The sequence below is a fragment of the Panthera onca genome, chromosome E1 (assembly GCF_046562875.1).
Source record: "Panthera onca isolate mPanOnc1 chromosome E1, mPanOnc1 haplotype 2, whole genome shotgun sequence".
Taxonomy (NCBI): Eukaryota; Metazoa; Chordata; class Mammalia; order Carnivora; family Felidae; genus Panthera; species Panthera onca.
The window spans coordinates 47,924,478-47,951,131 of NC_138352.1; the positions used below are offsets into that span (position 1 = coordinate 47,924,478).

The 26,654-nt window shown below is 42.2% G+C and overlaps 1 protein-coding gene across 3 annotated transcripts; it reads left to right on the plus strand.

Moving 5' to 3' along the window:
• Positions 1 to 399: 399 nt before the first annotated feature.
• MMD (monocyte to macrophage differentiation associated) lies at positions 400 to 26,654 on the plus strand. 3 transcript variants are annotated; one of them, XM_078437337.2, is made up of 9 exons: positions 409 to 767; positions 5,436 to 5,658; positions 8,226 to 8,307; positions 11,649 to 11,809; positions 14,960 to 15,034; positions 16,783 to 16,884; positions 17,912 to 18,012; positions 18,717 to 18,786; positions 24,783 to 24,896. In XM_078437337.2, the coding sequence occupies exons 2-8, from the start codon at positions 5,504 to 5,506 to the stop codon at positions 18,776 to 18,778; spliced, it is 738 nt and encodes a 245-aa protein (XP_078293463.2). In that variant the 5' UTR covers positions 409 to 767; positions 5,436 to 5,503; the 3' UTR covers positions 18,779 to 18,786; positions 24,783 to 24,896. The 3 variants fall into 3 exon arrangements, with proteins under 3 accessions (XP_078293464.2, XP_078293463.2, XP_060502449.1); XM_078437338.2 differs by lacking the exon at positions 17,912 to 18,012 and having other exon boundaries at positions 400 to 767; positions 24,783 to 26,654; XM_060646466.3 differs by lacking the exons at positions 5,436 to 5,658; positions 17,912 to 18,012 and having other exon boundaries at positions 423 to 767; positions 24,783 to 26,654.

Genomic DNA, 26,654 nt, shown 5'->3' on the forward strand with positions numbered 1-26,654 from the left:
CTGGCTCTCAAAATGGTGCAGGAATAAATGAATGGAGCTATGGAGAAATGAATGGTGAAGAATGAATGAATGACACACAGCCAGGACTAGAACGCAGACAGAAGTCCTTGTTTGCTGCTATTTTCTTCACAGCAGCTTTGAAGAGTCTTCGTCCATCCTCTTCTTCGCAATTTCTCCTCCTCTCCCCTCTGCCCCTTTGCTTTACCTGGTCCACCTCGACCCCTTCGAGGAGAGCGCCGCCCTTCCAGCCCTCCTCCTCTCCCCCTAAGCCCGCCCCTCCGCCGCGAGGCCCCGCCCCCAGCCGCGAGGCCCCGCCCCTCCGCCCGGGCCCTGCGGGATGAATGGCAGCTTTGCCGCCGCGCCGCTCCGGGTGCTGATTGGCCGTCCGGCTCGGTGACGCGCTGGCGGCCGCGGGCGCACGCAGGCCGGCGGAGCGGGCAGGGGTGGGGCCGGGCTCCGGGGCGGGGCGCGGGTGCCCGGGGGCGGAGGAGCCGGGAGGCGGGAGGCGGGAGGCGGGAGGCGCGGGGGCCGTTTAAGCGGCCTCCCTCCCGCCCCCAGCCGCCGGGTCTGGCCCCGACCCTGTCCCGACCCCCGGCCTGGCCCACTCCAGCCTGCCCCGCCGAGCGGTCCGCCGGGCACGCGGGCGGCCTCCGGAGCAGCCCAAGCCCATGAGGGCCGCGCGCCCTGCCGCCGGCGCAGACGAGACGGAGCTCCCGGCCCCCGAGGAGGAGCGGAGGATCAATGCGGTTCAAGAATCGATTCCAGCGGTGAGAGGGATGGCGCCCCTGCCCCGCCGGCCGTGCCGGCAGCGGGTCCCCGATCCCGCCTCGTCCGGCGTGGGTCCCGGCTCCTCACCTGGATCCATCCCCCCGCGGATCCCGCGCCTTGGCCGGGGACCAGCTCCCCGGGGATTCCCCGCCCTGCCGTCCCCGGGCGATCCCCTTCCTCCCAGCATCGGGATCTCGTGCCTGACCCGGGTTCCCGGACCCCGAACCTCGAGCCTGCCCTCCTCCCAGGGGATTCCACTGCGCACCCGACTGCATCCTGCCGACCCCCATCCCGGCAAGTGCTCGTGCCTTGCTCTATGGACCCAAACCGCAGCCGCAGACGCCGACCCCGGTTCCGCCAACCCCGGCTGTGGCCTCCACCCCAAATCCCCAGCGTGGGGGGGGGGCTCCCGGGGCGCGCGGAACAGGGGTCGGGTAGCCGCTGCGCCCTGCAGTTTGATTTGTCGTAAACCGGGGTGCTGGGCGTTTTAGTGCTTTGTCTGTGATCGGTCCTAGCAACAGGGAAACTGAGGCATGCTCCACTGGGTTAGCCTTGCCCAGCCAGGTCCGGGCCTTGCTGGTTCTCTGAGCTTGCTGGCTTAGCGTCCAAGGGCGGTGCTGTGTTGGGCACTGCGAAGGGGCAAGTTAGCATTCGGGTGGTAAGAGCTGCTTTGAGGCGCCTGTGTTAGGAAACGAGGAGGAGGAACCGAGGAGGCGCCACCGGAAGGTTGGCCGGCAGCTCATTCACTGGAGGGCTGGTGGGAACGCCAGCCTAGGGAGGCACCGTGGCCTTAATCCCGACTCGGGTGTCTGCCATTTAGCCATGGATGGGGGCTGGCCCATGGTTCCGAGAGGAAGCTCTGGGCTTTTTTTCTAATTCTTCTTCGTTTAAGTGGGTGAAAGTTCATCTCCCCTGTGTTTCACTCTCCATCCTTTGTCTGAATCTGTCAGCCGTGGCCCCATTCCCAGACCTTCACTAGCAGGCAAGCTTGGTGTGCAGTCATGGGAATTTGAAAGAAGACAAGGAATGCATGAAATCCTCCAAGGAGGTTATTGTTGAGGTTTTAGACGTTGCCTTTTATTTCAGAATTTCAAACTGTACTTTTTTTTTTTTTTTCTTTCCAACCCCCTAGTATTCCCATGCCCACTCACCCATTATGCTTCTCTCATTCCTCCCCCCAGGCCTCAAAGGTAAAGGAGCCAAAAATGCATAGGAAGAGTTGGGGTGGACTGTGCCATTAGAAGGGTGAATCAGTTTGAAGATTTGGATTAACTTCTGAATATTGCTCATCACTCAGGGTGTTGAATGCCTGGCAATATTCCCCGGGTGGGAACATGGTATCAGTGCTTCTAAAGGCAAAAAAGAACCATGATGTCTGGCTTTAGAACTGAAGTCAGGAATGAAGATTGGAGGGGTCTTAAGGGAGAAAGGAACCTGCATTCAGACATGATTGGTAAAGCCCTGTGCATGTGGTTTGTTTGATTTGGTTTTACTTCTTTGCACATCTTGTGCTCTTCCTGTTTTCAGAGAACAGTGGAAATATTCTGTGAAATTACCCTTCCTTATTTGATTGAATTTGTATTTCTTTCCTGTCATTTGAATTCTCCTTTAGAAAGAAAAAAAAAAGCCCCCCCTTTTTTTTGCCCAAACATTAAAACAAATCTTCAGAAAAATGAAAAGAAAAAAAAAAAAAAACCACCTTCATTTAGGATCCCACTATCTCAGTTGGTTGAACTACTTTTTGCTGGATGCTAATTTATCCAGCCCTTATTATCAATGTAGTAATGTGATTTTGCACTCCACTTCTTTCATTTAAAAATGAAAACTAGAGGTATTTTCTTTTGGTGTGGCATAGACTTTGTAATTTTCTCAGTGACTGCACAATAGGAATGGATATTTAACATATATTTTTTGGATGGCATCTACACCTACCCTGATTTTCTCTGAAGATTGAATGATCACGTAATTGCTTGTTTTTCTATTACAGACTAGACTGGAAAGCCATTTCTAAGGATAAATTTGTACTTGGTTATGAAGCCTGCAAATACAAATTAATTTAAGAAAAATCCTGGTTTTTGTGGTCTACAACATTAAAATGTTGAGAGTGCTATTCATCACCCCTTAGAGCATTGTCCATTATATATCTTTTGAGCATTCAGAAAAGTTATAGGCAGGTAAGTTACAGAAAAACTGGAGGGAAGGACATACTGTCTTTGAATGCATGTGTCTGCTTCCCCAGATAGATTTATCGGTACTCCCTTGAAGAGCATTTGATTGCAGTAAAAACATTTCATTAGGCTGTAGTTTGTGGCTGTGCCTAAATTACAAGAAATGAACACCTTGCTGGTTTGTTCTTAATAGAAACTTGGTGGTCATTGTGGCTTTGGATAAACTTCTATGGTTCTGCCATTTCCGCAGAAGAAGGCTGTAAGGAAGTGTAGCCCACTGTGCTAAGCGGAGGGTTTTATGCATGCATGGCTTCTCAAAAAGTTTAGGATATGAAAAGTGCCACTGGGACACAGAGCATATCTTCCACATTTGAGTCTCACTCCACACCCTCCCCCCCACCCAGAGTCATTTTCTCCCTATGGCAGCATCCCTGACTGATCAGAATAGCTGCTAACATTTATTGAGTACTTACTTGTGCCAGGCAGTGGCTGGGTATTTGCATATTACTCGTCTCCTTCTCAACTCTAACCCTGGAAGATAAATGTTATACCCATTTAATGGAAGAGCAAATCGAGCTAGAGAGTAAAAGGGAACTTGCCAAAATCACATGGCTGGGAAAGGGCAGACCATTTATTTCAATTCAGTGTTTTGTCCCTCTCCACCACCCACTGCTGCCGGTTCGCCTGTTTCTGTCTCCCTGCCCACACCACAGCATCCGTGTGTAAAGCGCTGAGGCTGAGGGTCCGCAGAGCCTCAACTGTATTGTGTTGGTATATATACCCCTTTCTCCAGCCTTGCTACTGAAAATCCAAGAAGGATGCTCCTTTCCCCAGCCCCAGCCTTGTGATCTGATAACCTGGTAAAGTACCTGATTCGTGAGCATTAGGATGTCTTCCAGGACAGCCTGTTGCCTTTTTTTAAATTTTATTTTATTTTTTATTTTTAAATATGTTCTCAGAACACTGAATTACAGGCATGGAGTAGTCTTCTTATATATATGCCTCTCTCTTATTCAATAATTAAACTAAATGCCTTCTACCACTATCATCACCTCTGGCAGTGGACACTATTCCTGAACACCACACCACGCTCACGCATAAACTGGCTAATAATAAGGTGCTGTGTGTCGGGGTTGCCTTACGTTGCTCCATCAAGTGATGTTGAAAGAGCCCTTGGAACGTCCGTGGTCTTTGCCTTTTCATGAGACTTAAGGTTCTTTTGGCCCTAAAACTGCCTATTTCTCTTTATTACATACATAGCCTGTTGGATCCCCAGTGAAACTAATTGACAAGGGGATACCTCTCGATTAAGACAAAATAGTTAAGCGACAGCCAGAATTTCTATTTATTCACTCAACACTTACTAAGTTCCAATAGTAAGCTGGGCATTGTACTTGGGATTGGAAAGAAATGGTAAACAAGAAGGGCTTCGTGGAATTCACATTACCATGGGGAAAGATGAAATAAACAATACAAAGGTGGGGAAAAAAAGCCCAATTTTTACTAATTCTGGTAAGGGTCCTGGTGGGGTGGGGAGGGCTGAAATGATACTTTAGGTAGGATGGTCAGGAAAACCTCTGAGGAGCTGACACTTGAGCTGAGCTTGACAGGTGAGGAAGGTTGAACCTTCTGGAGAAGAACGTCAGAGGCAGAAATAAACAGCAAACACAAACGCCCTGAGCCAGACAAGACCTTGGTGTTTTAAGGAGCAGAGAGGAGGTGGTGTAGCTGGAGGGTGGAAAGTGGGAGGAAGGTGGCACCTGGAGGCTGCAGCAGTGGTGGGGCCCAGGCCACCAAAGGCAGGTTTTAAGCTAGAGTTGGGGTGTGTGCTATGATCTGGTTTTCATAGACTATTGTGGCTGCCAAATGAAGAAGACAGTATATGGGGGGACAAGTAGGGAGACTGATGAAGAGATTTGTGTTTTATAGATCAGAGAGGTCGATGTCTTGATGTAAGGTGGGGTCTGTGGAACTGTCTAGAGTAGGCTGATCTGGAATATACGTGGAAGTGGTATTGACAACACTTGTATTTGGAGAATGGGGAACACCTAGGAATCAAAGACAGCTTCTGGGATTTGACCTTGGGCCTCAGAGATCTACAGATGAGATGCGGATCTAGTCTCTCAGAAGGCCCAGTGCTTTGGGCTATCTGTTCTTTCTCTCCAGAGTTTTGAAATTTTGTCACCTTTCTCCCTGAGTAAGGGAGAAGCGAGAGAGAGTGTTGAAAGGAAGTGAGGAGATGAGTGAACAAACGTGACTAAAAACTTTATAGAAGTGTGGTTCCCACACCCAGGATTAAATCGCCCTCCCTCAAACCCAGTAAAACACTCTGGAAACTCTCTTCTAGGGTTACTCTGCCTGAAGTAGAGGCAGCTTCCATAAATGGGCACTGTTTTCCATAACACTTGAGGACCTTTCTCATTCTTTTTGGAGGAAGAGAATAGAATAGGTTCCTTGTGTGGGCGTTGATTTGCATTTTACTTCTGCCTTTCCATCTAGGTCTTAGGAACGATTTCTTCAGGAGGCTATGTTGGAGGCTTGATTGTACCCCGCCAGATCAGAGACAAATGGACAAATTGCACTGTCAATTTCCCAGCAGAACATGTTGTGCCATGGTTTTCACTGAGCCCCAGACAGTGATGGGCTCCTCGCAGACTTGCTCTTCGCTGGTCTTAGAAGCAAATCTGGCTCTGTCCATGAGAGACTACCTGAAGTTACATGGGTGGGATATTTTTCTCTACAACTTACGAGTTTATTTTTACCCTGAGTGATTCCGGGTGGGCAGGGACTAAGCTGTCATAAACATGGCCACCCAGCTTCTTTGCTTTTAGGAGAAAATGTGAAAGTCTATCCCTGTTGCTGTGTAATGGCTTGACTATTTTTAGATTGGGCTGCCAGAGATATAAATTGCTATTTTAGTCCTCAGCCTGGTGGTGGGTAGACAAACCCTACTTACTGCACCCTAAACAGAACACTCTCAATCTACCCTCCACCATCTTGTTCTTTACCCTTTAAAATTACTAATAGGGGGGCACCCGGGTGGCTCAGTCCGTTAAGCATCAGACTCTTGATTTCAGCACAGGTCATGATCTCATGGTTCATGGGATTGAGCCCCATGTCCATGCTGACAACATGGAGCCTGCTTGGGATTCTCGCTCCCTCTTGCCCCTCCCCCACTCTCACAGGTGCTCTCTCAAGATAAATATTGAAAATATGTGTGTATATATATACATACATGTATATATATATATATACACATATATATACATATATATATATATATATATATATATATATATGATTCCTAATAGGTTATGCGACTTACAGCTCTGTTATGTCTCGGGGTAATGATGAGGTAGATCCTTGAATGCTTGGGACACTTTGAAAGCATTCTTCCCAAGAGTGCAATTATTTTCCCCTTTACTAATAACAGCTCTGTAGCAACACTCTTGCCCCTTAGGAAATTAGTAAAATTATTTAAAGGATTATCAGGGGAGAAAAAGATTTATTTATGTATGTGCAAGAATGTCTTGGATAAAATCTGAAGCTGTTAACTGCACGTTTCTGTTAAACAGTTTTCAGACCATCTGGCGAATTCCATTCAATCCGTACATATTCTGCACACGAGTTAGATAACTAACTCATTGGTGGTGCAAGTGAAATATCTTCACTGTCCCAAATTCATTCCCCAGTGGATTTTCCATCTGAACTCTGTATTGGGTTAACAGGAACTGCTGTCTTCTTTTTTATTTATTTGCTCTAAGGATAACAGGCCCTTTTAATTCAGGGAGAAAATGCTAGTCTTTTGTTCCTAAGCCAGGCACTGATTAGGATGCCTTGACCATGTGCTTCAGCCAATTTTTGGCATCCTGGCTCTGCCGTTTGGTTCAGCCTGGTACCATTTTTCATCATGGCGATTAATAAGGTGTGACTAGTCAGAACTCATTAGTGGCAAATAACAAAATCTCCCCCCTCCCCCATCTTAAACTAGCTGAAGCAAAAGGATAATTTATAGTGCAAAGGCTGTTGACATCTTGCAGGCTCCAAGCCCAGGAATGCAGTGGCGCCTCTGAGACCTGCGTGCTGTTGGGGTTCTTTTACCTCTGTTGGTTTCTCTGCATCTGCTTCTTTCAGGCAGCCGCTTTATCTGCCTGAATTTACATCTCCCCTTTTCCAACAGAACAGACAGAATAAACCAGCATCCCTCAGAAAACATGGCATGGGTGTGGGTTGGATTTGGGGAGAGCCTCACCTACACACTGAAGTGGAAGAATGCTTCATGGTTTTCACTGTGCACTTGTTTCCACAGAGTTGGCCCAAAGGGAAGTGTGGAATGTGGGTATGTGTCTATATGTATAACAGATATTGGTATTTAGATACATACACATATTTGTGTGTATATGTTTGTTTTTTTTAAGTTTATTTACTTGGGGTGGGGAGGGGGGTGGCAGAGAGAGGAAGAAAGAGAATCCCAAGCACGTTCCGCACTTTCAGCGAGGAGCCTGATGCGGGGCTCGGACCACGAACCATAAAATCATGAGCTGAGCTGAAGTCCAACACTTAACTGACTAAGCCACCCAGGCGCCCCAAGTATGTCTGAATTGTATAGCCAGAGTATCAGGTAGTAGTCATATATTTGGATTTGGAAGCAAACTTTTAATTCAGGAAGAATGCAGGTAAAAACATATCTCTTGTTTAGGCAGCCTAGACACAGCCCAGCATCATTTATTTAAGCTCTCTGTGCTGGCACAGGTAATACAATATAGGGAAACCAGTTGGATGGGCCTGCTAATTGTGGAATGTAGCGTGTAAAGATCGACATGTATAAAGGTTTATGCATTTTGAGAGAGAAAATTGAAACCTTGTATTGTGTCCCTTTTCATCGAATGGAAGTTACAGGCATTTAAAGTTAAGAAAAATTCCCTTGTTTTTTTCCCCTAAGATTTAAGATTTGGTTGTGCCTTTTTTTTCTTTGTAATTTTTTTTAGCATGGGGGTGGGGTATGAGTTGAAGGGGGTGGATAGGGTTTCTATTTGCTTTTGGTTGGTAGAAGGTTTTTCTTTTGACTAAACTGAAAGAATACTTAATCCAGTGAACTAAGGCATTTGCTTTCAGATCATGGTTGTTGGCTCAGTTACACCTGTTTGGTGGCTTTGTTTTTGTTCCCGTAACTAGGTATTTCCAGCAGTCCCCTCTGCAATTAGAATGGACCAAACAATATTGGCAGCCTTCCCCATTGTTCTTCACACGCTTTGAGCTTTTTCACGTGATGTCTTTTTGTTTGGACAGGTTCATGAACCACCGGGCCCCAGCCAATGGCCGCTACAAACCAACCTGTTACGAACATGCTGCTAACTGTTACACGCATGCAGTGAGTATGCGTTGTCTGCCTTTTGCATCCTTCCCAAAGGGCCCCGGTGGGAGGGCGGGCTATTATCTTTAGTCCCCTCAGCCCAGTTAGTTGGATGTGCCTACCTCTGTGACCTTTGCTCTCAGGATATCAGTGCTGGGTCATGTTACCAGAAACTGTGAACATGTCGAACGCGTTGAGTGCTCTGATCTACAGTCAGCAATGTCCGTCCTAAACTGACTTTCTCTGACAAGATCTTCCTTAAAAGAGCAATAGTAGTAAGTACTCTAGTTATGGGAAAACCAAAGAAAACTAATTTATGAGGACTGTCACCTCTGAAATGAAGTGACTCACCCTTTCAAGACAATCCGCTGTGTTCGTGTGGCCAGGAGAGTTGACGGTTTTGATGAAAAGGGTGCTTTTTCTTACTAAATGATCCCTTGAAACAGGTAGGCACACCGTCCCAACCTCTGCAGTGCCCATATTATTCCACATCTTGAAGGAAAAGCTGATTTGATCCCTAAATTCTTAGTGAACTTTTTTTTTCCTTAAAAAGCAAAACATGCTCATTATAAAAAACTTATAAAATATTGAAGAATATATAAGAAAAACAAAACTACCCAGACATAAATTAACACTTTGGTACATTTCTTCTACTTGCGTGCTGTGTTCAGGAACATGTATTTTCATGGTTTTCCTGTTAACGTATTATTGACATTTTCTTGTGTCATTGTGAATTTCCTTTTATCTATGGCTTCATTATTCCCTTTGAAAGTTGCATTTAGTGAGACTTTTGAAGGAAAGATTGTGGCTGCATAGTCTGAAGATACGAAATAGAGAAGGAGGCCAATTTAATCCTTTCATGACCAGTGTTTAGAATAGGCTAATGTAATTATTTTAGACAACGTTAGTACAATACATAGGTTACATACATATGTCTTAAGAATTAAATTTGCCTGAATTCCAGTTGTGCCTTTTCATGTCTTTAATCTTCCCCAAAGAATAGTTCTAGTATTTTCTGTAACAAAACAATGATGCCAAATAACCCCCAAATAAACTTTGTGGTTTCCAGTGGACTCCTTTATAATCTAATAGAACAACACCATTTGGTCATTCCTTAGCATAAATCAAAGTTTATAAAGCATTGGTTTTATGTACTGTAATGATGGAATTCACATATTACTTAATACTGAGACATCATCTTCATCTATCACTGAACGTCCTTGTGCCTTAGGTGCTAAAAAGACTTTTATTTAAATAATTAATATGCTTGAATCTAGTTAATGAGAAAAATTACTAGCTGACATGCTTGCCCTGTATTCTGTAGAAGAGCTTCAATAATGAAATTTGGAGTAACCTCTCTAGTGGACAGTCTCCTTAGACCCATGGCTTCGCTTCTGGGGAACAGGAAAGATTCAGTGGAATTCTCTAGACTTGATGTGACCCCTGTCTTCACTTTAGTGACACACTTATGTAAAGTGAGCTTTCACCAGAGGGCCAAAATGTTTAGAGTACCAACTTGGACTAAAGAATGCACACCTAATTTGATTGTCTCCCAAACCTGCAGGATGTCCAGCTTTTATTCTTGACCAGATGTTCGATGAATTTAACAGCTAAAAGTAAATTATTACTTCTGAAGATAATTGTCCATAGACCCATAAGAAGAAGTTGTGTGCTTGTATGTGTGTATGTAAATCTAGGGCAAGATTAGGATATAAGGAATATAAAAGCCTGAATAATAATTTATGTGGCCTGTTCCTTCACTCATTGCTCCAATATATATCCATTATTTTTTTCTATTTACCAATTACAAAACACTGATGAAAGTTACAGGTATAGTGCCTTGATAATTTCCATACCACTGATCAATAAAAGTAATCAATGAAGTGTTTTTTACTTAGCATTATATCGAGCACTTAAACTACTTAAATATCATAGTTTGGCTATAGAGATGCACAGTTCACCTCTAGGAATATTATTTGCTAGAGATGGACCGGATTGGTCCCTTGTGTCTTCTGGGTATGTCATAAGTTAAGGAATACTTGTAAAAAACAAAGTTAGGGAAAAACTGACAAAACCTCCATGTTAATTTTTTAGAAGAGAAATGTCACCTTATTAAACTTTACTAAACTGTATCCCTAATTTTTGAATTTCAGAGAGCAGTAACATTTCTTCCATCATCATCATTTTATTTAAAGAGAGGGTATTTTAACATGAAAAAGTAGAAAGGACATAATCTCAGAAAAAATGAAGTTCTGTCTTATGAAGAACTTACCTTTTTGTCTTTGATTTTTCTCATACTGTCTGGGCCAGTGAAAACTTCAGCATTTGAATATTTAGTGCTGATCTTATCTAGGGGATAGGATATTTTTGTTGGAAGAGGGCAAAAGTAGGTGATGGGGGTGTGGAGAGAAGATTGCTAAATTTTGCATTCTTTGCCAGGTACGTGTACTCTAATATCTAATAAAGTAGTTTATTTTTTCCTGAGGATGTGTATTAATATAAAATGTTTGCTCCTCTTCAATTTTACTGAGAACCTACAACGTCTCTAAAAAGATGGAGTCTTTAAAAGAAAAAAATTCACTAGTCATACTCATACTCCTACGACAGACATTGAAATCGGTGTCCATGTGGAGTGTAAACTATGGTACAGGAAAGAAAAATCCCTGTAAGGTTCTGATTTCTTAAAATTACTCGAGTAGATGAGAGGAGAGTGGATTACCCTTGCTTACTTGAAAGGTGCTATTAAAAATGAAATAACCCAAAAATGCTTTCACTTTGCAGTAGTTCCCAAATTGGTGGAATGATCCAAACTAAAAATCGGGACATATGACTTGCACAGTTGATGTGTGTGTGTGTGTGTGTGTGTGTGTGTGTGTGTGGTGTGTGCGCATTAGGATACTTATTGACTCGATTCATTGGCTTAACCCTTTGCTGAAATATTGACATGTCAGTAGTTCATGGGGGAAATAGGAAAGAACATTTAAAAGCAAGACCTCCCTGGGAAATCTGGGTGTATGCTTGGCATTTGAATATTTGAAGTACCTACTCAAAATCACATTAGACAATAGGATGAAATCTGTTCTTCCGTGATGAAATCAGGATAAAGAACATCTGCTTTGCAACAACTGAGTAATGTCACATCTTTTACCACTGACTTCAGTACCTGCTGGTGGGCACAGTTCCTGGGCCCTGAGCAGCCATAGCTGACAACTCAGTGTGGCTCTGGTGAGGATTATCCAGGAGAGGCAAATGTTTAAAATTATCTTTCTAAAATTGTCCCTGCTAAACCTGTGTATTTTTAACAAAGGTCTCAATTTAGGAAAACCCAGGATATTTACTTTTCTTTGCCTTTCCCTCAGTTCCTCATTGTTCCGGCCATTGTGGGCAGTGCCCTCCTCCATCGGCTGTCTGACGACTGCTGGGAAAAGATAACTGCATGGATTTATGGAATGGGCCTCTGTGCCCTCTTCATTGTTTCCACAGTATTTCACATTGTATCATGGAAAAAGAGCCACTTAAGGTACCGTGGATAGCACGCTATTTCAACAGATCAGAATAGTCGACTCAGGTTAGCCTCCTGTACTGGCATGTTTCGTCAGGTTGAAGCAGTAGAGGAGCTAGATGTCATCTTGCCTTGTATTCGGGAAATTTCCTATGGATTGGACATACTCTGAGGACCCCCATATGTATCTAAGAAAGCTGGCCTTTCTCAGAAGCCGCCGACAAAACCGCACTGTTTCCCCAGGACTTACAGTGTGGAATCCTGAGACCTCTTAATGTTGTCGGGTGCGCCAAGGATGCCCTAAGAGCGCAGCAGCTGTGGGGTAGTGACAGAGTACAGTGAACTTGGAGTCAGTCCAGCCCTGCCACTTACCCTTTTGGAAGTCCCCTGACCCCACGGAACCTCTGTCTTCATTACTAAAATGAGACTAACAATGCCTGACTCGCAGGGTTCTGTGATAGGTGAATGAGACAGTGCATGCCAAAATCATCTGAAAATTGCAAATGACCAGGACTTTGTAATGTAAGGAGATTTGCTACAGTTTGGGTTTATTGTCTTGCAAAGTTCAGCTTCCAGAATTGGGTGCTGTGTATCTGTTCAAACAGAGTTCACAGATTTTGCTACAATTAGCTATCAGGTACTTTCCAAACCATACCAAGCCCGTTAGCCTCCCAACGAGGACATAAAAGCATTCCTCCTCTGGGTGAAGGATTAATTTGGGGGAATACAAAAGATGCAGCACACCATTTAGTTGCTTATGGAATAGATTCTGTACAACCCCAAAGCACAACACTTCTCAGAAAAGGAGTATTCCAAGCAGACTTAGAGTGCTTTAAAATAATAGAATATAGCTTTCGGTTTTACAGAATGTCCAAAGAAAAAAATCTCAAACATTCAGACAATCCAGTATTTAAGAACAGGGTTTGAGGTTCGTGAGATGATTACCGGTCTCCTTATGTGTGGAGTCACAGTTTCATAGCAGGAAGGATTCTTAGGGGTCATTAATCCAGACGCCTTAATTTTCACCAAGGGACACTGAGGCTTAGAAGTGGTCTACCTTGCCCAGGTCAGTGACCCCCAGCAGTGTCTGATCATCCCAGACCTCTGACTCCCAGTCCTGAGGAGTTTTTCCACCACACCCTTCTCAGTACTGCTTACAGTTACCAGCCGGCCACCTTTGCCTAGAAGGTGGCAGTTCCTTGGGCCAAAAATGAAACCACAGCATCGGATCATGAGGGCTTGCTGAGGCATACTCACAAGAGAGCCCCAAAAGTACCTGTCTCTCCTGCACACACTGTCACAGAGATCAGAGGCCAGAGCACTTCGTTATTGTCCTGGCACAACCCAGTGCCTGTGGTTGTCTCGGCTGTCTTGGCTTTGATGTCTAGACTTCTGAATCAATAAAGAGTTGTAGATGCATACTTGAGTATTCAGGGCTCCCTCCCAGGGGCCGGAGAAGAAGGTGTAACAGAAACCAGGCTCTCTTGAACCTTGAAATAGCACTGCTAGAATCATAAGCCACGTGTGGATTTTTGCTCTGTCTTAATTTTTTTATAGATCCAAATATAGCCTTCATTTATAAAGGCAAGGGAATGAGCATTTATTGAGTACCTACTATGTGCTAGATACTATGCTAATGAACACATGGTCCACGTGATCTCATTTAATGCTCACACACACTCTATGATAGAAATGTTGTTATGTCTATTTTCCCTGTGTGGAGAGTAAGGGTCAGAGAAGCCGGTCATGGATCTTGAATAACATTACAGGTCTGACTTTACCTTCTGTAACAAGAGCCTAATAATCTAGAGAGCAGAATCAGAAAGGCCTCAGACCTGGCTAGGAATCACAATCATCCAAAGAGTTAAAAAAATAAAATAAAATAATAATAATAAGATTCTTCTCTTCCCTCCATCCCCTACCCCGTGTTCTAGCCCTTTTATACATTACAATCTTCTGGACTGGAGTTTGTGACTATTTTATAAGCTCCCCAGGTGATGGTGATACGCAGTCAAGTTTGAGAAGCATTAATGTAGTGTAAGCCTTTGAGACCCGTGACCTAAATTATTTTGCCTTCACTAACATGACTAACGCTAACCGTGACTAAAATGTCCTCAACTTGCTTTGGTCGACATTGTGTGTGTGGTGAGGCAAAATGTAACAGTAGCACTCCACCAAATCACAGCTCTCACCACTTGGACACTGAAAATGGATTCAAGACGATGCAGTGCATTCACACTTTTAAATCACTTCAGTAAAGGGCAGGTTCTGTCTAATCCATTTGGGGACTAGACCTCAGTGAGCCAGATCTTTGTACACGTCCTGAATTTTCAGTTTTGGAAGGAGGAACTCATTTAGAAATCCAGGTGGCTACCTGCTTGCAGCAAATATGCCTCTTAATTTTTTGTTTGTTTTTGTTTTTGTCATTGTTGTTCCTAAGTTAGTTTCTGAATTTCCTTTATTACAACGTATCATCTACATTAAGCTATTTGAAGTGAAACATTCTTTGAAGGTATTCTAAAAAGGCATGAAAAACCCCTTCACATCCTGCACTATGACAGGGGTTGAGGGGTGGTCTGCCCTCGAGGAGTTTTCTTTCTCAGTTACATAGGCTCTAAAAGAAACGGAAAACCTCAGAAAAGACAGGTTTTGGGGGTGCCTGGGTGGCTCAGTCGGTTAAGCCTCCAACTTCAGCTCAGGTCACGATCTCACGGTCTGTGAGTTTGAGCCCCGCATCGGGCTCTGGGCTGATGGCTCAGAGCCTGGAGCCTGCTTCCGATTCTGTGTCTCCCTCTCTCTCTGCCCCTCCCCCGTTCATGCTCTGTCTCTCTCTGTCTCAAAAATAAATAAACGTTAAAAAAAATGTTTTTAAAAAAAAAAAAAAAAAAAAAAAAAAAAAAAGACAGGTTTTGTTTGTTTGTTTTTTAACCACTTTGGAGTTCCTGATTACTCTATCTCAAATATGGTGAGTATCGCATGTGCAAGCTTAAGAGTAATGTAAAGCTTTTACTTGTGGCTTCATAATATTAAAAATACCTTTGAAAGCCAAGTTATAACTGCCCCAAGGAACTAGAACAGGAATGGAAATTACAACACGGTGGAGTGGTAACCCATGCTGCCAGTCTGAAACTTTTCTGAAAACTTGCTAACTTGTTTTTCCCCCACTAGGACAGTGGAACATTGTTTTCACATGTGTGATAGAATGGTTATTTATTTCTTCATTGCTGCTTCTTACGCTCCATGGTAAGATACCTTCTTTGTATTTTTGAAGGTAGCGTTTTGGGGATAGAATTTCTGTCCCCCTTCCCTCCCTTCCTCGGGTCCCTGCCCCAGCCCCCATGCATATGCCCCCCACCCCACCCCCTGCCAGTACACATGCATACATGCTTTTTTAAATTTTTTATTTACTTGGGTCAGATTGCAGATTTTAAGGGGAGAATGTTACTGCTGTTCAGAATACATACCTGGCACTGGGTTATTCAAGAGGAAGCGCTAAGAACTTGTTCGTAGGTAGCATTCTGTCTTTTGAAATATGTCACCCTTGCTTTCCACATTCTTTTTCTGCTTTTGCTGCTGTTCATAATACTTGGACATCTAATTGTTTGAGTGGAAATCTGTAAATACGTGTGAGGAAAACAAGCTCGCTTTTGAAATTTACCGTTTTCAATTCACTTCACAGCACGGTAGCTACTATATATGGAGTACATGTCTTACTTCTTTAGCTTATATGAGTAGAAGAACTAAACAAATTAGCTGTTTAAAATATCTAGTATTCTGGCGCAGTGGGTGGAGCGTGTGACTTTTGACCTCAGGGCTGTGAGTTTAAGCCCCACACTGGGCATACAGATTATTTTTTTTTTAAATGATATATTAAAAAAATATATACCTAGTATTCTCTTCATTTTTTTTTTTTCTTTTTATCTTTCTGCTCTTTTGGTACAGATGAGGTAGAATCTGTTGTTGCCTTGAAACCTAAATTAAAGGAACATTCGATTCCCTCTACGAAGACATGATCCAGTTTTAAACACTCAGAAATTCATGTTGTGCCATGAACTGCTAGGGTCACTAGAAACAACAGGCCTCTACATTCTGACTTACGCAGCATCCATCATTAAAAAGAAACCTAATTGTCTGTTGGAGTAAAAAGTGTTCCCTCTCTAATACTTGTCACTAAATTATAGGTCTGTATCATATTGGAGCGAGAACAGTTACAGGCTTTGGGGAAGTGCTCCCCAATTTAAGTACATAAAATTTTTTAAAGTTGGCTGAGGAATCAAATATTACAGTAAGGAACTTGTTTTCATGTAGTTTTCAATAGGCAGGTGGTGCCTTTTCCATCTGGAAATAATCGTTTCGTAGCCGTAGCCAATCAGAATAACGTTTGGTTTTCTTCTCATGTCCATTCTTAATATGAAATGAGTACAAATGAATTTGCAGCATCTTAAAACTCAAGCTTTACAAGAGTCCACAGTTAAAATTCTGACAAAATGTCTTTCATAACATACGTTGGGCTAATTCATGTTCTCTCTTGGCCGAGAGATTGGTAATGCAGGTACTTGGTCTGTGTATTAGGTATCCGCTGTGGGTATGTGATCCTGGCTCAGGATTTTGTTCAGGGTTCTCATTAAGCTCTGTAAGCGGTCCGCTTGCAGATACATTATCAGAATTGAGCTAATCTGACAGCAGTCTGCCTCATAAGGCAAGTCAGGCATCACAGGTGTGATGGGACTCACTTCATACCTCCTTTTAGCTGGTTCTGTTTTTAAACCACAGTGGAACAATTCGAAGTCTTAAAGGTCGACTGACAATTTTATCGTTATTAACTTTGCCCAAACTGCCTGAATACTTCCGTGGCATGTTGGATGCCTTTTCCTCCCGGTTTTATGCTAGCGCTTGTTCCCCCAGTTTTCAGGCCTAGAGGAAAACACGGGTCCTGTGAATTCCCTTCATTTATCACTTCTGTTCTTTGTTGTCATGTTTACATTTTTTAGGTTAAATCTCCGTGAACTTGGACCCCTGGCATCTCATATGCGTTGGTTTATCTGGCTCATGGCAGCTGGAGGAACCATTTATGTATTTCTCTACCATGAAAAGTAAGAGAACGTAATTTACATTTGATAGTTTAAAAATTAACTGCCTAAATTTTATCGACATTACAACATAATTTGCTTTATATTTGCACTTCAAAATAGTAGAAATACATAAATAGAATATATATTGCTTTTAACAAATCTTTGAAACCATTTGGTATTCGTTGTTGGTAGACAGATTGCTGTGGAAAGAACTGAATGGCACACGTGTGACAGGAAGCAGTTGAGGGACAATCCTCAGGTGACTGGCCTTATCAGCGAACTTAGCCTTATTCTCTGTAATCTACGCTTAGCCCATGAGAAAAGTAATTGCTTCTCAAGCTTTCTATGAAGATTGAGGATAACAGATAAGAACAACACTTATCTAGACAGGAACCCAAAAGATGTTCCAAACTAAGCTTCCCTGAGAAAGGGGATATTTGGAGAGGCATTCTAATCACAGGGCACATTTTTTAACCCATTATTCATTGCCCATAGTCAGAAATGTGAAGCAATATAAAAAGGAAAGCCTATTGAGATTTAGCATGATGGCTCTAGAGGAGACCTTCAAAGTCATCTATTCCTGCCTCATGGTTAAGAAAAAAAAAATGAGAACATTTAGGATGTGCATCAAATTAGCGATTCATGTAGAATTAGGACCCAAGTGTTCTAGTTCTTGTTCCATGGCTCTTTTCATTACTTCAGATGCCTGAATTGGAGAAACCCACAAGCATGAAATCATTGTCTTTGAGTACAGTTTATTAGCTTACCTGTTGTTGTTGGCAGATTGGCTCTCAGAATCGAACATGTTGTGTTTATCACAAAGTATTAAGTTATTTTCTCTTTTCAGAAGAAAATGGTAGTTTTCACTAACTTCTGACTTTGAAATTCACTTAAATGCATTTTTTACTACAATTAGCAATTCTGAGTGGTGTTATGTAGTGTATATAAATCCAAGAGAACAGTTTGCTTCTTGGGCCCAAACCCCTAACTTATATCCTTGGATCAAATAGAAAGTAGAGTAAAACAACTATCTTTTCTCCTATTCCAGGCTTCCTAATGTAAAGCAAACCCACAAACCCATTCTTCCCCAGGTCCCTGATAAGGTTACTTCATGGTGGACTCTTGAGTATAAAACATGGAGAATGAGATGTGAGTCACCTATGGCCATTCGGTTGGGCAGATATTAGGGAGTGCCTAAAGTGCCAGGCACTGTGGTAGGCTTTGCACATCCAAACATAAATGAAATTTGGCCCCTGCCTCCAGGGAACGTAGAGCCTCCTTTGATTAGGCTGAAATGCAAGTTAAATTTCAGTGGAGTATATTTCTTAGTGTTTTCGGACATTCTGTAGCCTCATGGGATGAGCCTTACAAGTTGGGAGTTTGTGCAGATGAAAAATAAAGAGACAGAAAACTACATGCTCTTCATTCCTTAGGGCTCCTGCCCCTCCACCACTGATAAACCTGGCCCCATACGGCATCCCTGTCCTGTCCATCATGATAATTTCAGCTTCTTGTAGCTGTGGATTGGGGCAGTAATGAGGGCAAACGCTGGGAGATTGGAAGCGGGAAAATGCATGGTGGATTGGATGCAACAGTAACTCCTTTTGGCAGAAAACATTTTCCAAGTTGCTAATGGAGTTTGATGCCATTTCAGTCCTGAGAGGAATGCTAGTTCACTGTCACTCAACTATAGTGTTTTAATCAGAGCCCTAATGGTCTACTGGGAAAATATGGTTCATTGGGATAGTTGAAGACTTTGCATTTCTCTTTCAAAAGAAAAAAGGGAAAGCTGGTATGGGACTGGACTAGGTATTATAGGAATACATAAAATGAACTGCCTTTCTATCCTGCAGGTATAAGGTGGTTGAGCTCTTTTTCTATCTCACAATGGGGTTTTCTCCAGCTTTGGTGGTGACATCAATGGTAAGAAATGGCTTCATAATTTTAGTTATTTCACCTAATTTCCTTTTTAATTGCTGGGATTCTTCATGTGTGTATAGATACGATATGTAGTTTTTCTTTCTGAAATTATGACATGTCCATTAACTAGAGACTCCAAAGAAAAAGTATGTAAATAGCAAAGTGCCAACGATCTGTTTTAGCTACTGTTTGGAGTTTGGAGAAGTTCTACACTGAAGTGTGTTTCTTTCCATATGGTAATCTTCCGTATGTGTTTCTTTGGATAACCTCATGGGTTATGTTATCTTTTGGATAACCATAACCATAACCCATGAGGTTATGGGTGGAGGGGTATTTCTGCCCGAAATGGTGTCTTAACCCTAAATCCACAGAAGAGGGTAAATTTTTTTATGTCTTAAAATGAAAAAACTATAAATTACTGACTTTTTAAATCCTAAGAATTAGAGGGACCAGATGTGTGAACATTTTATTTAATATTTCCCAAAAGTCTTCACTTTTACTTTCCTTTCACTTGGTTTTAAGTCAAATTATTTTTCTTTCTTAGTGCTTTTTTATTTTAACTTTGCTTGAAAATTTCTTTTATTTTTTTTTTAATATTTATTTTTGAGAGAGAGAGAGAGAGTACGAGCAGGGGAGGGCAGAGCGAGAGGGAGACACAGAATCCGAAGCGGGCTCCAGGCTCTGAGCTGTCAGCACAGAGCCTGACGCAGGACTCAAACTCATGAACCATGAGGTCATGACCTGAGCCGAAGTTGGATGCTTAACCAACCGAGCTGCCCGGGCGGCCCTATCTGTTAATTTTTTTTTTTTTTTTTAAGTTTATTTATTTATTTTGAGAGAGAGAGACAGCTCGAGTCTGGGAGGGGAAGAGAGAAAGAATTCCAAGCATGGTCCACATTGCCAGTGCAGAGCCCGATGCAGGGCTCAAACTCGTGAACTATGAGATCATGACCCAAGCTGAAATCAAGAGCAGATCTTAACTGACCGAACCACCTGGGCACCCCTCTGTCAATCTGAAAGAAAAACAGCATTGTGGCCTTGTGATCCCATCCAACTGGTTACTTTGTGCCATTAGCTTAGTGCCATCAGCTCCAGTATCCTACGCTCTACACTGTTTGGCATCAGCCACTATGTTGTTAATTAAGGAACTCACACTGTGTCCAGTTTGAATTCTTTTCTCAGTCTATAGAGGTCAGAAGACTTGTGTCTACCATTTCACTCCTGAGCTCATGGGCATATTATAAGAATGCACATAGCTCCTGCCCTGGTCACCAAAATACCTGTTAAAGGTTTAGGAGTTACAGGTTTGCTTGCTGTTTTCAGTAATACGTCTTACGAGAATGTCACAAGTTGTGTTTCTTTAGGATTAAAGAGCTTTATGGTAGCTTTAATAATTACCTAGCATTAGAAATCCATATAGTTTAGCTGGTAAAGGTAACAGGGAGTAGTGAGGGGAAGGAGATGAATAATGGAAATGAGAAAATCTGCCTTGCAGGCCATCTCGTTGGAGGGCAAATCAGGACACCCAAAACAGTTTAAGCAAGGTCTGTATGTGTAGGTTACTAATCACTAGAGTAGGACATCAAATAAATTCCCTCTGGCTACCATAAGAGCAGGTTTCTCCAGTATTTTTACTAGCCTAAATCTTGGCATTTTCACAAGTTGTACAGTAGTCAGTGACTAATGTTTATGATAGCCAAACAGGATAATCCTCGCATTTCCCCCCATAGACCTTAGCACCAAGCAGGAAACTACAATTCATGTTCAATAAGAAACTCTCATGAAGTTTTTATGTCTTTGGGGAAAGTGTAGGCTGCTGTGGGAGCACATGAGCCAAGCACCAGAGGAAATGGTGTTCAAGCTGATTCATAAAGACAAAAAAGGGCCTAGAGATAGTAAGGATGATACAAGTGGAAGAAGAAAGAATGTAGCATGAAGGGAGCCCTGAGAGGAGAAAGCACTAACACCTTTGAAGAATTGAAAGTAGTTCATTGTTTGGAACATGAGGGTGTGCACCTGTTTGTGCCTCTGGGCATGAGGCAGGTAAGTGTGCAGGTAGCACAAGTCTTGTGATAAAGCTGGAGAGCTAGACAGAGACCAGATCAAAAAGAAACTCATAAGCCATGTGAACTAACAACAGTAAGACTGGACACTCTAAGCTTTGGTTCTGGTCAGAACCAAATGACTTATTCTTATGCCATAAAGAATGATATAAAACTGGAAAAAGTAGATGAAACAACTGTTTCTTGGTATTGGACTCCAGACACAGGACTGTATTCCTTGAGGGAACAGAAACCAAAAGATGAGCCTCAAATTCGCCCCAGTTTTCTCCCTGGGGACACTTTCCAAACTGCGACAAAAGAAAGGGGAGCCAGAAAGCAGCAGTCAGCGTGGAAGAAACAGAAATCAGCATTTCAGCTACTGAGCCTGCTGCAGTTTTGGGGTAGGATCCTGGAAAGGAGGGAGCTTCATAGAGAGGCATCTCCGGAAATCTACAAAGGGGTTTCCCTGAATCCTTGCCCAGATACTAAGCTGGATTTGCACAGGGCAAGACTCTGCATGCCCAGGTCAAGAGTAGCTATTGGAAAGCTGTGAGATAGGTAGAGATTCCAGAGGTGCCTGGTGCTGGAAGATGTCAGGGTCCAACCAGCCAGAGTGGCCATGCTGAACAATTCAGGTGTTCAGCCGAACCTAGAAAGGTAACCTTCGTGTCTTAGGAGAACTGCTCTAGGTCTAGAGTGAGGACTGCCCTGGAATTGCCACAACAAATATACCTGATCCTCTGTACATAAACTGCCTACAGAACAAAACTCAACATTCCTAAAAGGAAGACCACAGAATCTGTACTCCCAACAGCTTGCGTCCATTTATTCAAACAAAGATTAGTAGATAAACAAGAAGCAAGAAAAGGTGACACCACACACCTAAGGAAAAACAAGTCGATAGAAACAGATCCAAAGAGGACAGAGATGTTGAAATTTTACATACAAGGACTTCCAAACATAATGAGTAAACAAATGAAGAATCTCAGAAAAGATATGGAACTATAAAAAAGGAACCAAGTGGAAATTCTAGATTTGAAAATGATATGTTAAGAAAAAAATTCATTGGAGGGTTTAACAGATTAGATACTGCAAAAGAAGAGATCCATGAACTTGAAAATGCATAGACATGCTACAGGCTGGGGGAAAATACAGCAGTTGCTTTCTCTATATGTATCTGGTAAAAGACATGTATATGAAATATATAAAACACTCCAAATGAGTAATAGTCAGTCCTATAAAAATGAGTAAAACACTTGAACAGGCACTTCACAAAGAAATGTACTCAAGTATCCAGTAGGCCCTTGAAAAAGTGCCCAACACCATTAGTCATCCTGGAAATGAAAATTAAAACCTCAGTGTGCTACTAGAATATATCCCGTAGAACTGTTAAAATCAAAAAGACTGACAACACCAAATTCTAGCAAAGATGTGAAATAACTGGAGCCCTAATTCATTGTTCAGGGGAGTATAAAATGGTATAACTATTTGGAAAATTGTTTAGCAGTTTATTATAAAATTAAGCATAAACTTATGACTCAATAGGTACTACCCATCAGAAATGAAAACATATACAGAAAGACCTCCATAAGCCCCAGATGGGAAGAATTGATAAACAAATTATAATAAATAAATCAAGGGAATGCTAAGTGGTAAAAAGGAAGGAATGATTGATATACATAAGCACATGCAGGAATCTCACAAATACAAAAAAACAGACATAAAAATGTACATACATTATAATTCCATTTATGTGAAGTCTAAAACAGATTTGGTCTGTGTTAATGCAGTAAGAATAATGGTTACCTAGGTGAAAGAGATTGTCCAGGATTGGGAGGGGGTGTTGGGGTAGTTATCTATCTTGATAGGAGTATGGGTTAGCTAGGTGTATGCATTTATCAAAACCCATGGTGTTCATGTAGTATTTATGCATTACACCCTGTAAATTAATCATCAATCAAAAAAATGGCCCATCCCTCCCACCCACCCACCCCACCTCCCCAAAAGAATATAAGCCCCAAAAGAATATAAGCTCAGGAACCAGACTGCCTTGATTCAAACCCCATTCTGACACTTAAAAACTATGTGGCCTTGAGCAAATTATGAAACCTCTCTGTGTTTTAGTTTTCTCATCTGTAAAGTTGGGATAATAGTACCTAATTTAGGGTTGTGAAGATTAACTGAGTAAATATATGGAAATGCTTCAAACAGTGCCTGCTGTAACAAAGTAATGACATGGGTCATGATGAAAATGTGTTTTAGGATTAACTATGTTCTGGTTCTTTGAAAGTTGATAAATTTGGTGTCTTAGGGAGCTATCTTTAACAGAATGTTATGTCAGAACCAACCTGTATACTTGGCTTGGTCTCACGCTTATTGTTTTAGCAGAAAGAAAAGAAGAGTGGTATCTTTTGGGCAGTGACCAGCTCTATGACTTTGTTCAGGCTACTTCATTCCTCTGGTTTTACTCTCTTCATCTCTAAAATGAGGAGGTTGTGTTATGTTAGATGAGTGGCTTTTACTGTTTAGGAATTATATGCCTCCTTAAAAATGTGATGAATACTTTCTAGAAAAAAAAATGCCCCTAATGCACATACCAGAGGATTTTGTATAATTAATGGATATTAATTGCTTTGTAACCTTTAGGAAATGATAAATGTGTGGTATTGGAATTTTTTTGTTTTGTTTTTTTTTTGTTTGTTCTGATAAAAATCAATCTGGCTGACTTTCCATCTTACCAAGGTTAATGAAAAATCTGGAATCAGTCGATTTGGGTTGGCTCCTTCCCCATCTTTTGATCCTACAAAAACCAGGGGGCTTATGTGAACTTTGAAGAAAGGACTGATCCTCATCTGTGGCCCTGGGTCCTCATGCCTGGTTCTTGGCTCATGGTTGTCCATTGCTGCCACTGTCTAGGCACATGGGGCCCCTTCACGTTGGTGGCTGCATTAGAGCTTTCCCACGCTCCCTGCTGGACTTGGCTGCAGTCCAAGGCTCCAGGGCTCACAAGGTTGCAGTCATCAGTGCCCAGGCCTCTGGGACACCCACACACCTGTCCCTTTCCAGGGCCTCGCCACAATCTGGCTTAGGTTTCCACCACCTTGCAGAACCTGAGACTTTTCTATTCCTAGTCCTCAGGAATCCAGGGGACTGACTTGTTTCATCAATCTACCCCCCCGCCCCCCGCCCCGCCCCGCACCTCCACCAAACCCTGCCTCTGTTCTCTTTCCCTCATTCACACAGACCAGTTTAATTTTGAAGATGGGCTGAGGTCTTGGAAAACCAAGAGCAACCTAAAAATTCTCTTTTTTATGTTAAAGCACAAAACTTCCTGCTAAGCTAAGAAACGCCCAGGCTCACAGACAAAAAGGCCTGGCAACATGTAGAAGGTTAGGAAGTATGTTATCCTTAAACGCTCTCTGATCTCCGAGGTCACATGTAGCCCTGATTTCCTGTGTCAGCCATAAGGAAGCTGTAAGCTCACACAAGCAGGGGGGAGTCTCAGAAAAGGAATCGGTGTGGTCCAGCGTTTGAGGAGGATAAGGGAAGTGAAACCCCGGGCCCAGATGTAAATTCTAAATGGAGTGGTGTGGCCGTGCCTTAGTAGGGAAGAAAGCTCTTAAAGGAGAAGATGAAAGCCAAGGATTATACTTTATTAAAATGAATTCCCATGTCTGGATGTGATTGTAATCTGCTTCAACATGCTGTAGATGAGTAGAGTGTGGGTCCCGTAACCCGACTGCTTGCTCCGGTCCAAGATGGTCAACCCCCAGGGTAAATCCAGGTTGATGGATGAGAGGCTTTTAAGTTAAGTTCATGATTACGGACCGGGATTCAGCCTGTGCAGCTACTTCATTGTCTAGAAAATCAGCAGGCTCAGGGGGAATTGCAATTATCTCTTTAGTTTGTCACATCGAGTAACATCAAAACCTCTTTCTCTTTTTCCTCTGTTGACAGAATAACACTGATGGACTTCACGAACTTGCCTGTGGGGGCTTAATTTATTGCCTGGGAGTTGTGTTCTTCAAGAGTGATGGCATCATTCCATTTGCCCATGCCATCTGGCACCTGTTTGTGGCCACGGCAGCTGCGGTACATTACTATGCCATTTGGAAATACCTTTATCGCAGTCCTACAGACTTTATGCGACATTTATGACCAATCTGTACTAGGTCTCAAAACCAGTATTATTTCAATTATGGCACTTGGGAGTGGGGTAAGAGCCGAAGGTTGCACAGAGGGAAAAAGACAACTGCACTGACTTCCTTTATATCTTTTGAATATAATTACTGTGAAAGTATAAAAGCTGTGTTCTGGAATTTCCCTCTTCACAGCAGATAAATAAGGTAGTGAATTAATTATTCATTCCATTCCACTATCATGAAGGACTCTGGATAGACTTGGCCAACTGATGTTTACAAAACAGAATTTTGTATTTTAATTTTACAGATTTTACTACATAATTTTTCTAAATTACTAGGTCAGGTTGTAAAAGTCAGTGCAATAACAAAGCTTCCTTTTTACGAGAAAATTGTTTCTATCACCTTCCCATTAGCTGTGTGAAGAATCATGGACAGAACCTACACTACTTTTACCATGTTTCATCTTGGCATAACATGGTTATTTTTTAAATAGAAAGTTTCGTTTTTTGTAAATTTTTAAAGAATATTTCATCGAAGCGCATCTCTGCGGTTCCTCATTCATGTGAATTTTTGCAGCAAGCTGTCAACATTCCACAAATGAACAAACATTATACCTCTTCTGATAGTTTTATTAAGCATAGAGAAATTGCCAATTTTTAAAAACTGCGGTTTTCCAAACTTTTCTGCCAACCTCTGACTCTGAATTCCATGCTGCTTTGGGCCATATACTTGACCTCGTTTGGTTTACCAGTGATAGAAAAGTATTTTGATATCATTAACTTTTTCAAAGGACTCAACTTTTTCTCTATGCCTTTGCTATGTGTTCTTCAGGGTCCCTTTCAACAGTGGATGAGCATTCATGTCTGTGTTACGATGGTATTATTGGAGGGGCCATCCACGCGAGACTCCTGAAGAGTGTTATGAATTACAGTGAATAGTGGTACTGCCTGCTTGGTGCCCGTCAGTTAAGTCACTGTCACTTAGCTTACTATTATCAGTTTGGTACTCATTTTCAATTGTGGAACTAGATGCACAAATTCACATTCCTATCTTTCCCCTGCATCTCCTGATTTACTTTTTTTCTTTTCCGTAGCAAAATATCTAAAAGCATTGTTTGACAGATAGAAACCCATGCACCTGTAGTTCATGGGTTATATCCTAGCTCAGTGGAGTGGTATTTAATATATCATTTTTGGTTTTTGCCCTCAGTGTCTTATATTAAGATTAACCTTAGTTGCTTTGTTTATTAATCTCCTGTTGGTGTTTTAATAAATGAAATAACCTTGCCTTTAGAATGGTGCTGGTATTGACTGTTTGCAAGTACTGGTTTTGATCAGTGGAATAGTTGGTTTGATGAAACATTTAGGCTTACTCATTGAAGTTTTGTACTGATGCGGCTTCAAAAGAGGGTTTATTTTGGGTGTGCATATGTAGAACTCTCTCATTTGGGAAGAACTGGTATTTGCTGGTGAATTCTTAAACAGGCAAGGCGCCCAGTGATAACACCAACCAGACCACCCCTACCTGCATGATTCTGACCATCCTGATGCCTGTGGTTTTGTGTGTATTCTGTTTTTAATATATTAACTTTTGTGAATTTAAAGTCTGCTCAAAAGTAACACTGTCAAAACCACTAAAATGTATGTAAAAAATTGTGCTGTAGACTAGAATAAACTTGTTACTTGGA

Excerpts from the sequence above, each read along its gene's own strand:
- MMD (XM_078437338.2), top strand. The coding sequence starts at position 5,504 with ATGGACAAATTGCACTGTCAATTTCCCAGCAGAACATGTTGTGCCATG. Across the intron at positions 5,659-8,225 it reads GACTACCTGAAGTTACATGG|GTTCATGAACCACCGGGCCC; the intron begins GTGGGATATTTT and ends TTGTTTGGACAG. Across the intron at positions 8,308-11,648 it reads CTAACTGTTACACGCATGCA|TTCCTCATTGTTCCGGCCAT; the intron begins GTGAGTATGCGT and ends CCTTTCCCTCAG.